At 41.8% G+C, this 16930-nt stretch overlaps 1 protein-coding gene across 2 annotated transcripts in view; it reads right to left on the bottom strand.

The window, feature by feature from the left end:
- The window catches only part of VEPH1 (ventricular zone expressed PH domain containing 1), a 147844-nt gene extending 134846 nt beyond the window's left edge, over window positions 1–12998 (bottom strand). For both annotated transcript variants that reach the window (XM_077827020.1, XM_077827021.1), the window contains exons 1-3: window positions 12861–12998; window positions 9362–9577; window positions 1075–1249 (exon numbers count right to left, since the gene is read on the bottom strand). In XM_077827020.1, the coding sequence (XP_077683146.1) occupies window positions 1075–1249; window positions 9362–9577; window positions 12861–12998 (529 nt within the window). The remainder of the gene's footprint in view (window positions 1–1074; window positions 1250–9361; window positions 9578–12860) is intronic.
- Window positions 12999–16930: the final 3932 nt, after the last annotated feature.

Here is a 16930-nt window from a genome sequence, read left to right as displayed (position 1 = left end):
AGGGGAGGGATAGGATACAGAAGGACCTAGACAAATTGGAGGATTGGGCCAAAAGAAATCTGATGAGGTTCAATAAGGATAAGTGCAGGGTCCTGCACTTAGGATGGAAGAATCCAATGCACCGCTACAGACTAGGGACCGAATGGCTAGGCAGCAGTTCTGCGGAAAAGGACCTAGGGGTGACAGTGGACGAGAAGCTGGATATGAGTCAGCAGTGTGCCCTTGTTGCCAAGAAGGCCAATGGCATTTTGGGATGTATACGTAGGGGCATAGCGAGCAGATCGAGGGACGTGATCGTCCCCCTCTATTCGACATTGGTGAGGCCTCATCTGGAGTACTGTGTCCAGTTTTGGGCCCCACACTACAAGAAGGATGTGGATAAATTGGAGAGAGTCCAGCGAAGGGCAACAAAAATGATTAGGGGTCTAGAACACATGACTTATGAGGAGAGGCTGAGGGAGCTGGGATTGTTTAGCCTGCAGAAGAGAAGAATGAGGGGGGATTTGATAGCTGCTTTCAACTACCTGAAAGGGGGTTCCAAAGAGGATGGCTCTAGACTGTTCTCAATGGTAGCAGATGACAGAACGAGGAGTAATGGCCTCAAGTTGCAGTGGGGGAGGTTTAGATTGGATATTAGGAAAAACTTTTTCACTAAGAGGGTGGTGAAACACTGGAATGCGTTGCCTAGGGAGGTGGTGGAATCTCCTTCCTTAGAAGTTTTTAAGGTCAGGCTTGACAAAGCCCTGGCTGGGATGATTTAACTGGGAATTGGTCCTGCTTCGAGCAGGGGGTTGGACTAGATGACCTTCAGGGGTCCCTTCCAACCCTGATATTCTATGATTCTATGATTCTATGATAGGATGACATAATTCCTGCCCCAAAGATCTTACAGTCTACCATAAAGCTTTCTAATCAATAAGGCTTATCAAATACTGTAAGCCTTTATATACTTTACTTGAAATCTTTCTCTTCATATAATCTAGTATTAGCATCTGATCCTGAAAAATCCATGTGTGGGGGGTTTGCAGGATTGGGCCCCAAAGTCTCATAGCAGAATGATCAAAATATTCATACCCTGAAGGACACTTTTCACAATTGCGTCTGTGTGATCAGCCAGCAGATCTGCTTTGGTAATTGCAGCCAGGGATAGGTAACTTGACATGTTTCTGCACAGTTCCTTGTTACCCCTCTGCAGAAATTTCACTGCCACGGGGACAGCTAAAGCCATTATTGGAGGTTGATTGTAATTCTGTGAAAAAAAGAGAGGGCACTGAAAAATAAGCAGCTGAAAAAAATGGATTAAAATCAAGTTTAATGCTGACAAAATTTGAAAACCAGAAATCAGGTGATCAAGAAAACAACTGTATAAAACATAGAGAAAGGTTACTCTTTGGTAACACCACTAAAGTCAGTCTTTAAAGAGGGAAAACAGTAAGACGGGAAATGTCAAACTACTGCAGCTCTAGGTGCTAGTGTACCTATTTCCTACTTCAACAACTGGAGTAACAAACATACTACGTAATTGACAATAAGAATGATACTAGAATGTTGACAGCTGTGACATACAGTATTTTATCCATTCTGGAATGAGTAATTTCATCCTGCAGAAGAAGAAATAAATGGAGGGTAGAGTATAATATGCTGTTGATAGGTGAATTATTTAGCTCATTGTACCAAAAGTGATATAGTCACTGGCTTATCACCTCAATTCTTTCATTGTACACTGTAGCCTTGTCTATACTGGGAATTAGCCCCAATTTCATCAGTCAGTAGCCAGTAATCAGTGCAGACTCATGCAAATAAGGAAAGCTTCAATATGTGAGGATGCAGATTACCCTGATTTCAAGCAGGGGTAAATCTTCAACAGTGCAAATCGTGACTTTTCTTATCTGTATGAAGGGTTTGCTCTGGTGCAACTGCACTAGTTTCTGGACACCAACTGCTAAATTCAAGGCTAATCCTCCATATAGACATGTGACAAATCCCAAATTCCCCAAAATATAAGCATCCATTGCTATAATGTCCAGTTGTGAAACAATGTACATATTTGTAATCTAGGTCCAGTCCTGCTATCATTTATGCTGATATAAACCCAGAGTCACTTCACTGAGTCAAGTGGAGCTGATTTACACTGGAATGATTGAGCTTGCAGTCTGGATCTCTTGTTTTGAAAGCACTCAGAGGAGAACACTGCTTTGGAGAGGACTCAGATCGTATTCAGAAAACCACAAATGAGCTAAAGAACATTATTGACATTGCAGTGCACTCATCAATAAGAATGTCATGGTTAATATTCTCACCAACCAAAGAATAACAGAATTAGAGAGAAGACCTATTAAGCGGTCCCTCTCCTCTAACCTTCTGCCAATGCAGGATTGTTACTTACAGTACATTATATTATCTTGTTTTTTTTCCCAAGCAATTTTGCTTCCATGTGTTCCTTTAGGTGCAGGCTTCTCAACCTGGCAAGCCAGAAATGTGGGCTGCAATATGTGGCAAAGCCCCAAAATCAGGGATATACAAAATTATTCTTGTAGGAGACCAAAAATGCTGTGGGATTTATTCCTTTTGTGTAAATGACTCTTTCTGCAACCCCAGTTTCATAAGTCTTTATTTTTGAGGTAAATAATTTTCAACAATAAAAGTAACAGGGTACCAATTACGGGGGGAGGCGCATAGATAACTTTGGGATTGGAATGACATCCCTTGAAATGAAGGACACTTGACAAGTAGGCTTGAGAGACTGTTTCACAGATTTAATTTAATCAGTTTATCATCTGGAATTATTTTCTGATAATCCGACTGGGAGTGGATGTGTCACTACACAAAGTAAAACTATTTCCCCCTGTTTATTTTCTCATCCTACTGTTCTTTTCAACTGCTGGAAATGGCCCACCTTGATTATTACTACAAAAGGTCCCCCCGCTCTCCTGCTAATAATAGCTCACCTTTCCTGATCACTCTTGTTACAGTCTGTATGGTAACACCCATTGTCTCATGTTCTCTGTGTTTATAAAATCTCCCCACTATATTTCCACTGTATGCATCCGATGAAGTGAGCTGTAGCTCACAAAAGCTTATGCTCTAATAAATTTGTTAGTCTCTAAGGTGCCACAAGTACTCCCCTTCTGTTTTCCTTTTATAATTCCATACAATTTCTTTGTATCCTTCCCCAGTCCCTTCACAAATAACTCCTATCCATGATGTTAAAAACCATCTACAAGTATTTCAAGTTTGCTATTTCTCCTTTAAGGCCAAACTCTGTCTTCCAAAAAGTGTGCACAACTTCAAATGAAGTCACTGTGGGTTGCATGTGTACCTAGAATTTGATCCTAACAAAAGATATAGCAATCTTTAAATGTTTGAAAACACCAAGGACAGCCTATGGTAAATGTTTAGCCAATCTATACACATCTACTGTCAAATTATGACAGGTTTCAGAGTAACAGCCGTGTTAGTCTGTATTCGCAAAAAGAAAAGGAGTACTTGTGGCACCTTAGAGACTAACCAATTTATTTGAGCATGAGCTTTCGTGAGCTACAGCATCCGATGAAGTGAGCTGTAGCTCACGAAAGCTCATGCTCAAATAAATTGGTTAGTCTCTAAGGTGCCACAAGTACTCCTTTTCTTTTTGTCAAATTATGTTTTCCATTAGAGTACACATACATAAACTCTCACTGAGGTCCATCGGACTTGTGTCCAAGTAACTGAGGACTGAATTGAGTCATACTTTCTTTTACTTTTCCCTTGATTATTCCTTCATCCTCTAATTTTCTAAACTCCCTTCACATTTGAACATCTTTCTGACACTGTAGTACATGACTGTCTTTGACATTATTATGAATTATGTGTTGTTAGTTTGCTAGCATCTAGGAACCACAACCAGTGATCAGGGCCCCACTGTGCTAAACTCTTATACAAGCACAGTAACAAACCAAAAATAAATACGCTCCAAAGAAATTTGAATACGATTCAGTCTGGAGTAGCTTTGAGTGAAAAAATATACATGTGAACAGTTAAAAAAATATTGTGGTTCCATCTAAATAATTCCATTTGGCCCATTTCTGCTTCCAGTGAAGTCAATTGGACCTTTGCTGATAGCACCAGTGGGAACAGGATTGGGCCCAATGAATCATATTCCCTAATTTAAGACTGCTTTGTGTTGCTCAAGTGCTTAAAAACAGCCCTCAACCAGGCTTACCTGACCACATGAGGATTCCCTATGCTAGGGGAGTCTTCAGGCAGTATAGAGTGTCATAGCAACTCCTACACTGCCCCTTTCTTGTAAGAGTTGTGGCCAGGGGAAAAAGACTGAGGTCAGGGTATCTATGTTGCTCCAGCATTCCCAGGTGCCGGGACAACCCTTTGGAACCATCAGCATCTGGCCAAAAGAGTGTGTATATTGAGAAACTAATGGAGTTTTACACTTAAACTAATGGAGTTTTTACACAGCAACACTAAACTTAAAACTAATGGAGTTTTTACACAGCAACATGTTTAAATCCACATAATTCCTTATTACTTATGACTGGGACAGGCTTTTGTCAAATTCTGCCTTCAGGTTATACACCCATGTCCACCCCCACAGCACCATTCACTTCAGATATGATCTGGCTCTTTGGCTAGGATGTAGCTCTTTTATGAAAACAGAACAGAAGAGGAAGCTGTCTCTAATAAGGATGATAAAATACTTAGCTGCCAGAGAAAATATATTAATTCAAATGGAAGCACAGAGTAAGGTTTCAGCTGCTCCTAATAAATATCTGTACATGACTGTTCACTTATGAAAATATGCAGGTGACAATGAAAAACAGATTTCAATAATATAATGTAGCAAAGTTTGCAAACCTTGGGGACCTAACTGCTGCTAATATCAACAGAACATGTAACATTCAATCCAGGTGTGAGATATTCATTACTTTTCCAACTGTCCCTCATGGATTGTATAAAAACTCAAATTGTTCTTTCTTCTGTAAAGTAACACATGGTGTAGCTGTGATTCTAAAAGCATCAAATGTGTTTGTAGAAGTTCTCAGCTTTGATTTCTTTTTAATTGATTCTGAGTGATTTTTTTATGTTAAAAAAATGAATACAGCAAACACATGGAGGGTGGATTGCATAATGCCCTCTAATGGGTGGGCTAACTACGGCCCATGGGCCACATCCAGCCTGCCAGCCATTTTAATTCAGCCCTCAAGCTCCCACTGGAGAGCGGGGTCTGGGGTTGGCCTGCTCCAGTGCGTCAGCCAGAGAGCAGGGTCGAAGGCTGCACACGCGGCTCCTGGAAGCCGCAGCATGTCTCCCCTCCGGCTGCTACACATAGGGGCAGCCAGAGGGATCCACTCTGCATGCTGCCCCTGCCCCAAGTGCCACCCCCGCAGCTCCCATTGGCCAGAAACCACAGCCAACGGGAGCTGCAGGGGAGATGCCTGTGGACGGGGCAGCGTGCAGAGCCACCTGGTCACACCTCTGCTTAGGATCCAGGAAAGGGACATGTTGCTGCTTCCAGGAGCTGCTTGAGGTAAGTGCCGCCCGGAGCCTGCACCCCTGAGCCTCTCCCCACACCCATACCCCCTGCCCTAGCCCTGATCCCCTTCCCACCCTCCAAATCCCTCAGTCCCAGCCCGAAGCACCCTTCTACACCCCAAACTCCAGCCCCACTCCAGAGCCTGCACCCCAACTGGAGCCCTCACCGCCCCCCTGCACCTCACTCTCTCACCCCAGCCTGAGCCCCCTCCCGCACCCTGAACTCCTCATTTCTGGCCCCAGCTCGGAGCCCACACCCCCAGCCAGAGCCCTCACCCCCTCCTAAACCCCAACCCCAATTTTGTGAGCATTCATGGCTCGCCATACAATTTCTATTCCCAGATGTGGCCCTCAGGCCAAAGAGTTTGCCTACCCCATGCCCTATGGTGAACTTTGGCACATCACAGACTTTCAAACATGCATTGTCATTTAACATAAATGTCTGAACTATCTACAGAAAGACTCATCCAGTTCTAAGAAAAATTGGATTTGATCGTCATTTATTAGTGGGGAAGTGTCCCAGCCTCCTCTGCACCGACAGCCAGAGCTTAACCATTATTCATTACATTCTGTAAAAGGGTAGCAAAGCTCTTGGTCCTGCCAATCAGAGCCTTAATCAGAGGCTCCAGAGAAATTCTGGCTGAGTCAGCCAGACAAACACCTCCCAGGGACTCCCACTGCTTAACAGCCTTTCCACATTCCCTCCCTCCACCCCACTATTGATTGTGACTAAAAAAGCTACAGACCACTTTACCATTATCTGTATAGCAAACTCTTGCTACATATTTTTCCAGTCTCAAAATATACTATCTGTACCTAACATGTAAATATATTAACATGTAACTAAAGGTCAAATCCAAAGCTCACTGAAGTCAATAGGTGTCTTCCCATTCACTTCAGTGGGTTTTTAGTCAGGCCCTTATGGTGTGTACTCTGAACTAATAGAATAAATTTAACGCTAACAAATACAGTTCATCTAGGAAATAAGCAATGCTTTATTTTGACAATGTTATAATAATAAGCAGAGTTAAGACAATGGAGACTTATTCTGCTGATCTCAGGAATTATATTCCTCAACAAGATCAACACCTATCTGAGCTTCAGGTAGATTTTTTTTTCTTTCTTCATTGTAAATTCATTTGGAACTGTTCCCAGAGTTTGGGAACTGAAAAGAACAGAACTGGGCATATGGAGGATTGTAAATTGCAATTTCATTGAAGTGAATTCACATTTGGGGTTCTTTTTTCTTTCACTTTTTTTGCTTCTTTTGGACTTTCAACACTTCCAACCAAGAGCCAAACTAGATGACTAATCTCAAGAAGTTTTAAGGGCAACATGTCATAATGGGGACCTTTTGGCAACTATTTGAGCAGTAGTCTGGAGTAGACACTAACACACCAAGGCCTTTAGTACTGTTGCTTCAGCGACTACAGGGAAAGACTGAGTGACACACACTAGAAGATACCTCATTCTCAACAACCAGCATTCGCTGGGAAGATGTAGAGAAGTTCATTTAAAGAGCAAGTCTGAGTCAAATCTGGCACATTGCTGCCAGTCGGTCAGTGCAGAAGACAAATTGGCAACAATACGGGAACTGCATGAAGGGATCTTAGCAATGAAATGCAGTATGTAGAGCTGACACATCAGTGCTGGGGTAAGCAGGTGACTCAGAAGACTGACTGGCCAAAGAAACAACAGTGTGCTGGGAAGATTCGGCATGGGCCAGCCGAGGATAACTACACATATAGAAGGTACCCTTAAAACAATAAACTTCTCAGACAACTCCACTTCCCTTTCCTGTAACAGGCTCTCAGTGAATTTCGGTTCCTTTCTTCCATTCCAGCCTGCTTCCACTTCCTCATTTTTACTGCAATATCCCTCCCCAGAGAGGAACATACCCAGGCTGTACAGATTAAGGTCATTGATGGGTCCCCATTAATAGTCTCCCATTCTGAATAAACCATTGAGGATTATTTTACCAGTGTTGACAGAAATAAAGGGTATAAATAATGGCTTCAACAGTTGGATGTCCAGGTCAGCCCAACAGTTCATAACTCAGCCCAAGGGGTCATAGAGAGGTAAAAAGGGAGCTGTTCCATAAGGTTTGTCAGGGCTAGTACCTAGGCTACTCTCTCCAGCCTATCCCTCCTAGGGGCAATTAAACCCTGGCTGCAGATTCTACCACCTGCCAGAGCTCACTCAGTTCTTCTGTCTTATTGGGCCTCCTACACAGTGTCCTCTTGCCCTCCACATGTCCTGTACTCCTCCTGCAGGCAGCTGCTGCACATGTACGTTCCCCCTGCTGCTGGTCTCCTTTGACTAATAGTCTGCTTCCTGCTGGCTCTCAGCTTGTCAGTGCCAGCTCTCAGGCTGCCTGCTGCTGGGCCTTCTCTCCGTAGCCTGCTCCCAGGATGCTGCACCCGACCTGCTGCTCCAGCTCATACAAAGCCTCTGGCTCTGTCCTGAAGCTGTACCCCAAACTCAGGATATTACGTCCTTTACCACTTCTCTAGACATTATGGTGCCCTCTACTGATCCTTTCTCTCCAGGTCATCCAGGGCTAGGGGTAGGTGTTGTAGCAGAGTTAGTATGGAGGCTGGATGAGTGTGTTCCTTAGGATACACACTCACACAGCCCGCAAAGGGTGTAACTTCTTCCATAAGTGAAGGCTGTTCAGAGGTATGTCTGCCCATCCCCCCTCTGCACCTAGAGAGGAAAACATTTGGTAACAGTGTCATCAGCAGCAGGAGGGGAGGTTCATCTATACCCTTCTGTACTGGTAAACAGACTCAGCTGCTTTGCTTACTTTGAATTCATGCCTGCCTCATTATTCTGTAGCTTGTGCCTGCTTATGCTAGGTCACCAAAAGGCAGACAGTGAGGTAACATAACAGTACCTAACACTAAGCACTCAGATTTATAACAATATGTAACGTTGGTTTCCTGAGAGTGGTACCCCAGCGATATACAAATATGGACCCAGTGTTCTGACTTTAACCCTATTTCTGACCGGAGAAACATTTCACACCATTGAACATAGCTAGGTGTTCTCACTGAAGCAGGCAACTGAATGTTGACGACCAGCCTGTGGCATGTAATTTTTCCCACCATTGATACTGACCTTCCATACTGACCTTCCGTTTACACAGAAACTATTATGTAAATGAGTCCCACAGCCCTTTATATGCTCTACTGGAAAAACAATCAGGAGCCTGCTTCAGTTAAAACATATGACTGTCCAAAAACAACTACTTATAGAACAAAGATTCTCCAAGCAGATAAAGGATCAAAATCTGAGCTGTGTGTTCAAGGTCAGAATTTGGCCCATAAATTAGTTTCCAATCTTGCATCTGGACTCCGCATCACAACTGAGCCTTTAAATGGGATCCTCACTCTTGAAAGGCATCATTTCTATCAGCTAAAGGATCCTCTTCAACCTTTGCCCCAAATGATACTTTTCTTCCAAAGAGTCATAAGTGCCTTGAAAATAATGGGTTTTGAATGAATTGTCTTTCCCATCTGCCACTGCTGCTGCTACAATACTATCCTTCACAGTTTAATTTTTATGTAAGATGCAAACGTCTAGTGTTCATGCAACATTAAGGTTGAGAAATTCACCACACACAAAATTTCAAAAGATAAGAATGCTGCTAAAACATTTACTTGGCCTCAATATACATCATATACATTTAACAGTATAAATTAACATGAAGATCCAATTCTTGGCTTTTTCAATAAATGTGAGCACTCCAATACACCCCAAGAAAAACTAAGTACAATTGCTATTAAGCTATGACACTGTGAGTGATATGGCATTTCTTGTGATCCAGGCTTACCTGCAAAATGCAACTCATGATATCAGACGCAATTTTTGCATGTGGTGTGTCCTCATCTTTTCCTGAAGGTTTTAGATTGTGCTCTAAACATGACTCCCAGAGAGCCACAAGTGCCTTTCCATGTTTTTCTATGGATGCAGTCTCCCTGATAGCAGTGGTGATTCGAGTGATACAGATTTCCACCACTGCTTGGTCATTGTCGTTAGTCTGGTAGTCCTAGGTTTAAAGAAAATATGGGTTACAAAATTGTATTGTGCAAATGAAGTGTCATCCTTTAAAGAATGCCACAAAATGAACCAGAAGATGTTAAATTAATTTAACTCTCCATTTTCTTCATGTCATCTATACAATAAATAAGTAGAATATTGAGAGCAAAACTCTAATCACGTCATAGGTCTTTAACTATTCCAAGTTGTAATTTAACACAAAGGAATAATTTGTGCTCCTACAAAAAAAATATGGATTAAATTATTAAGATTGTGAATTTTTGTAGTCCCCCATTTTGAAGCTATGGCTTCCCTGTTCAATAGATGTGAATGTATGTGCCTTGAAATCCCTGGTTTATATTTTTTCTATTTGTATATTACTATAATATTAAAACATTTAAATGTAAAAAAATTACATCAAGCAGTCCAAATAACTTGTGTTATGCAATTCTTTAGACTCACAGATGTAAATGGAGATATTTCAGATTCACAGTGTAACTAAGAACAGAAATTGATTCAGCAGGCCTGATTCTCTGTTTCCCTGCATGCTGTGTGGTTATTTTCATCTCTGCAAACTAGATACAAAATGCTACCAAAACATCCATTTTGCACTAGTGTAAATGACTACAATGGAGACTCAGACACAGTATATACAACAACTAACACTCATGCTAAACTATAATATTCTACCTCAAAGAGGCACAGAGGCCAAACACAAGATAAGTATTCATCAAAAAATACGTTACTTTTACCGGCTAGCCATGGAAATATTTAAGAATTTGGGCTAAATTCAACATTCATTTACAAAGGGATAATTCTGGAGTACCTCTATTAAATCTAGTGGAGTAATTCCAGACTTACACTGGTGTAAATGAGCACATTGGATGTACGTTTTAAGCTGTTGAGGTGATCAGTTGACCTACCCTGCCAAGGTATCTGATCCTGCAATTTGGCTTTTCCTCCTTCCAATTCCAGGAGATCTCTCCTCCTCTTGTTAAAAAGAGTTTGCTTTATTTTTTAAGATAAAATTTTGATTAAAACAGAAGTAGAATAATATGAAGATAGCCAGTAAGGTGTTGGCTGGAAACAGAAACAAGCAAGAGATCCATACTAAAGTTTGCATTTGTATTCACTAGCTGCCTTTTGGCCATAGAAAGATGTACAGCAGAATACTCTGCAACTCTAGGAGTCTCCCAACATAAATACACCTTGGCAGCTCAAAATCTGAATTTAAAAATTGTGAGAAGCCTTGCTCCACAGCAATAATGAAGTATATCACTGAGCACTGCTGCCCTCTAGTGGGAATTAGCCTTAGGGAATTTAGAAGCACAAGAAATCCTTTGTTCTTTAGGATGTCGCATGGTTTAGCAGTTTAGTACAAAATATCAGTGGCAAATTCAGTCCTGTTGTCTCAGAGGACTATGATAGGAGGGATATCTGCAAATGCTGATGATATGCCATTAGCGGAAATATACCAGGAATAAGCGGAGTCAAGAGCTAAACTGATTTGAATAATGTTCTGGAAAAATGTGCAACAGTAATTGCTGTCAAAGAAATGACGCAAGGAAAGAATTGTCTCTGCACAGTGATTTCCCTAATTGATGATTTAGAGCATTTGTGGCCACAAGCAACAGTGTGTTCAAAAGTTCTGAAAGTTAGAGGTTTGTATGTTGCCAAAATCCATTTAAAATCACTATGATATATGCATCCAGAAAAGTGCACGTACATTTCCTAGTTCAATATATTAGGGTCTTGTTACAGCTGACCATTTCTCTTCTGCAAGCTGATGTATATTCCAATCAAAAGTGGTCACTATGGGGATTTAAGGGTTTTCAAAATGGCTCAGGCTCAAGGCTGCTCTGAAATATAATTGAGGAATGGATTGGGCTGACTCAAGCATTACCACAAGTTATGCTTTAGTCAAACAAGAGATATTGGACTCAATGAAGTGGTAACTAGGTGAAATTCAGTCACCCATGACATATAGGAGGTCAGACTAGATGATCTAATGGTCCCTTCTTGCCTTAAACTATATGAATCCATGGTACGGAAGAGTTAGAGAGATCTAAACCAATAAACAAATAGTTTCTTAAAATGCTTTCAGAGTATCTTATCTTTGTCTGTCTCCTACCAACTCCTACAGTACTTAGCAGCTGAATTCAGCAACATCACAATGTGGCAGGGAGGGAGGGAAGTTTGACTCTATAATAAGATAGCCAACGCTATAAGTAACCAAATAATTAAAAGAAGCTACTAATACGAGAGGAGGGGGTGCGTGAGAGAAGGAGTGGGAGAAAACTTAGAAGAAAAGGGCAGGCGGAAGAGAAAGAGAAAGAAAGAGGTGAAATTGAGAAAAGGTAAAAAGCTAAAAACAGAATGGATTCAGAGAAAAGAAAATCAAGGTTGCCAGGGAGTGGGTGGGTGAAGAAAGTGTCCATGTCTTTGCGTGATAGCAATTTATAGCCCTGGAATGACTGTGTCTGTGAGCACTTCCCATTCAGTCTCAGGTCCTCCAATCAACAACCATCCTTCAGCCTGTGGATCCAACTCCCTTCAGTGTGCTGGTTTTCATACTCTCTTTTGGTCAGATTAACGAAAGATCAGTACTGGACCATGCTGATAGGTTATCTGTCAGCTGCTCTGGGAGTCCCACACAAGAGCAGAAGATAAGCTAGCAAAGAGAGCACACCTGAAGGCGTGAACTGGTGGCTCAGAATATGGAGAATTTAAGCTACCCTCACAAAGAGTGCCGAGTACCAGGTCAACCTATTATTTCTTATGCTGCTCTGTCTCCTTCATAAGCTTATAAAATGCTGTAATGGAGCTGAGAAAACAACCAAAGCAGGGACTCCTCTTGTTAGGGGCAATTCCATCAGAACAAAATTTAGAAGGGCTGCGGATCTGGGTGTCATTCTCTCAGAAATGAAATGATGGTATTTATGTTCTTGCCCCAAGACACATGCATTCTTTATTTCATTCGTAGCCATAGCATAACTGTAACATCTATTCATCATTTATTAACCTTCAATACACTATAAATGGACTCTTGATATGAAGTGTGACCAAGATCAGTTTAAATTATTTTTCTTAAAATAAAATTCAGAAGAATGAGAACTGAATGCAAGAGCTGAAGTCTTTGAATCTGACATTTTGTTTAGGACTTTTGTGGTTTTTAAAAGGTTAGATTTATTATCTGTTTTTGGTGTTCTGCTTATGCAGTCATTGTTTTCTGACCTTTCTTTTCATGATACATTATCTCATGCAGAAGGATTGGGGGAGCATGTCTTACTTACTGGAGATGAACTAATTATTTTTATTTGCTCAAGAGCTTCTGACAGGCTTCCTTCTATCTCAGCATCATCTAAGGAGAATAGATCCCCTGCACGTGAAAGGTCCTTTTGTCCCAAAACCAGCCCAAACAGATGATGCATGGCTTATGTGTTCTGCCAGTCAGGCAAATCTCTGCTTGTACCATGTGCTTCAGTCAAATGAGGCTGGTGATGTAGCAACCCATAACCTAGTCAGCAGTTTACTAGGTACAGTAAACCTTTTGCACATTTTGAGACCTCTTCTGCCACGATCTGAAAAAAAAAAAGCACATATTAGCAAAATTCTGGGAGTGTCACCCTGTGATTCACCAAAGATTTTTCAATGAGTGCTTGTGAAAGGTACTTAGCCTCTCATTCAGCAAAGTACTTAATAAGCATGTGCCTAACTTCAGGAATGTGAATAGTCAAAAAAGTTAGGCATCTGCTTAAGTACATTACTGAATCAGAGTCTACACAGATAGCTATAAAGAAAGAAGCCTTCTCCATTTCATTCTATTCAGGTTGTTATACTATCCTCATCACCATGATATCTGAGCACTTTCCAAAAGGGTATTAAGTGCCATGACATCTGTCATGTATGATTCTTTTTCCCCCCTCTGCCCAGAGAGAAACTGTGTGAGCAGGATATATGTGTGTGTGTGTGGGCACTGAACAGGTACAGCAGGCTAAGAACAGTGCCCCAGATCTGAACTGGAGGAGGGACTGGACCTGGTAAGCTAGGTTGTGCAACTGTTACTTATGATGAACTGGGACTACGCATGTGATTAAGGTTTTCACAACTGAAGCCTGATGTATGAAAAAAACCAGCAATTAGGATGAGCTAAGAATCCTTTTTCCACATACATCAGCTGTAGGCAAATCCTTATGTACATCAACTGTCCAAAATTCCACAAGGAATATTTTAAATATTGCATGCTTTGTGTATTTCTTGCCTACTTTAAATTATGCTGTTCTTTACTATTGATGATGGGATGATCTGCTACCTGAATCTTGCAGGACATCACTATTAGTGGGATAAACCAAGAGATGTCTGTGGTGTTCAGATACCATACTGAAGAGCAAGGTCTAAGAAACAGAACAGAAAAGATATTACTGTTGCTGGTAACCTGCATAGTGCAGCAAGAACAATTCACTAAGAAGCCACAACAGATTTCCCTTGATCTGAGTACAAGGACCAGGTTTTAATACCCCTAAGCATGATGAGCAATACCTGCCTGACTCCATGAGTAATCCTACTGTTTTCAGTGTGGCCATTCAAGAGTTTGTAAATGTCTGATTTATCCCTTTAAAGGCAGTGGAGTTCTGAGACCAGCCAACCCTGTTCCAAAGCATGGTATCTTTAGGAACAAGTCACTCTGGGAAGGATCGCCATGTGACTACCTGCTGAGAATTATAAGTGCTCTGATCTTAAAGGAAGCCTACAGGCAAAAGAGAGCTGCATGGAGGCTGTCCTTTGGCAAAGCTTGGATGATGATCAGCTGGGGCAGGATTCAAGCACAGCCCCATGCAGCAGGGCTGTGGAGACCTTGCTCCAAGGGATGGAGGAGTTTGAGCATCTTCTGTTCATAGCATTCACTCAGAGAATTCAATAAAAAAAATAATAATGGTGCTGGAGAGTTGCAACATAGCACTACTTTATTCCTTAAACTCCAGAACCCTAACGCACAAGAACCCAAAACCTGAGAGACAAAGCAAGCTGTTCTCTAAAACAGAGAGGCACAACCCACCTTACTCCAGGCTAGCTAGTTGCAAACTGACAGGAGGTAGGCCCAGATCACACACATCCCTACAGTGCTCCTTAATCTGTAATTAGGATCAAGAAAACACCCTCAAATTTAAAGTTACAGCTGGTAATTTTAACAGTTTTCAATGCACCGCAGAGCACAGGGACTGGGCGTAGGATAAAACTTGGGGGGAGGTCTTCAGGGGCCAGAGTGGGACCAGCAGAGCTCCCAAGCTCAGAGGGAAGTGAGGAGCAGAGAGAGAGCCAGAGCCTGAACCCATGGAACACGGGTAAATCGGAAGACCTGAGGAAGGGCTAAAGGAACTGTGTATTTGTTTTGTGAGGACTTAATAAATTACAGCCCCAAAGAGGGAACATTATTTTAAAACTCTTGGTGCATGGGAGTTGATTAGATAACCAAGAGGGGAACAGAGGCAAGGTGACTGCAGTGATGTGTTCCAGGACTGCACCCTGCAACAGGCCTGAATATTGAAAGGATCTAGAGCAAGTGGAGCCAAAGTTCACTCTCTGAACACTCAGAAGTGATAAAATCATAGTGAGCAGGAATATGGCAACGGCCCTTCAAAGGCTACAATATCTCAACCCTGGTCTACACTGGGACGGGCGGGGCGGGGAATCGATGTAAGTTACACAACTTCAGCTACGTGAATAACGTAGCTGAAGTCGTACTTAGATCGACTTACCATGGTGTCTCCACCACGGTGAGTCGACTGCTGCCGCTCCCCCGTCGACTCTGCCTACGCCTCTAGTGGCGCTGGAGTATAAGAATCGACGGGAGAGCACTCGGGGGTCGATTTATTGCGTCTGGACGAGACGCAATAGATCGATCCCCGCTGGATCGATCGCTGCCCGCCGATCCGATGGGTAGTGAAGACATACCCTCACATACAGTTGGAGACAGGATCCGCAGCTCTACAATGATAGAAATTGTCTGCTTACTGAGGAGACATGCCAAACCTGCGGAAAAAATGCAGAAATTGGGCTTATTTTTGGCTTAATTGGCTTGTGAGTTGCTCGTTGGCTAGTTTTTGGCTTGTAGCTTGTTGTAGCCTTTTGCTTCTTTTTTCTGATTGGCTCTCAACAGGCAGAGGCAAGGGGGGGGGAGCAAGCAGGGGCAAGAAGGGGAGAGAGTCAGGGGTGCACAGTGGGCCCACCACAGTGCCAGACTGCATGCCAGGAAAATCTAGTCACATCGAGTGCTGGGGTTTCTTAGATATTGGCTTGTTTTGGCCTTGTTTTGAAATGGGATTAGCTTGATTCTGGGGTTATTGTGAAAGTTAGGGTGCTTATTTACCCCATGAAAGTTGGCCACTGTGTGATTGAGACCATACAGAGAAAAGAATGAACCACATGAGGAATAAAGTACATTTGCAAACACTCACAAATATATGCAAACAGCAGCTAACCTTCAAATTTCATCATAATCACAAGAAGAAACTAAAATACACATCACATGACCCCAGTAAATTAAACACAGACATTAGAAGAAAGGTTACAGGCCCACTTAAAACAGTATTAAATCTTTTCTGAGAAGGCAAAGAATAAGAAAATATTTTTTCACAATGCAATCAACTCTGTTACATAAAAAAATGATGGTCTGACAACCTAGAGGTATGTCCTAAGCCAACACAACCTAAAACACTCCCTTTTGTCACTGAAACAGAGTCTTCATTTTGTAAGACCTCTGCAATGTGTCAACCTACCCTATTTTGTCAAGGCCTAACTTACTTGGTGACTCTTTAACATATAGAGCTTTGACACAACAGAACACAATAAGTTAGATATGGAAATGAGCTATTAGATTATCTGTCATATCCCACAGCCAAAGGAGAATTGATCCTTATTTTTTATGTCCATTCCAGTTTTAAATGTTCCAAATGATAGGGCTGCCACCATTTCCCTTGGAGAACGATTGCACAATTGTATAGATCTAATTGTCAAGAAATTTGCCTGATATTTTGACTAAATATTCCCTTACTTTCATTGTATTAGTCCTTGTTATTCCCCACTGCATAAATAATTATTCTCCCTTTTTCAAATATCTTATCTTATATTTCACATGGCCAGCCACCACTTCCTAAAGCTATACAGACTTAGCTCTTGAAAGCATTTCACATGAGAAAATTCCTTCAGCCCCTTTATCAGTTCTACTGCTCTTCTCCGAAGTCCCTCCTGTTTGTCAATATCTTCTCGTAATGGGATGTCACAAAATGAACACAATATTCCAAGTCATATCCGATGAAGTGAGCTGTAGCTCATGACAGCTTTGCTCAAATAAATTTGTTAGTCT

The sequence above is a fragment of the Eretmochelys imbricata genome, chromosome 9 (genome assembly GCF_965152235.1).
Source record: "Eretmochelys imbricata isolate rEreImb1 chromosome 9, rEreImb1.hap1, whole genome shotgun sequence".
NCBI lineage: Eukaryota > Metazoa > Chordata > Testudines > Cheloniidae > Eretmochelys > Eretmochelys imbricata.
Note: the sequence above shows the minus strand (reverse complement) of the source record. Positions and strands in the feature narration are given on the sequence as shown.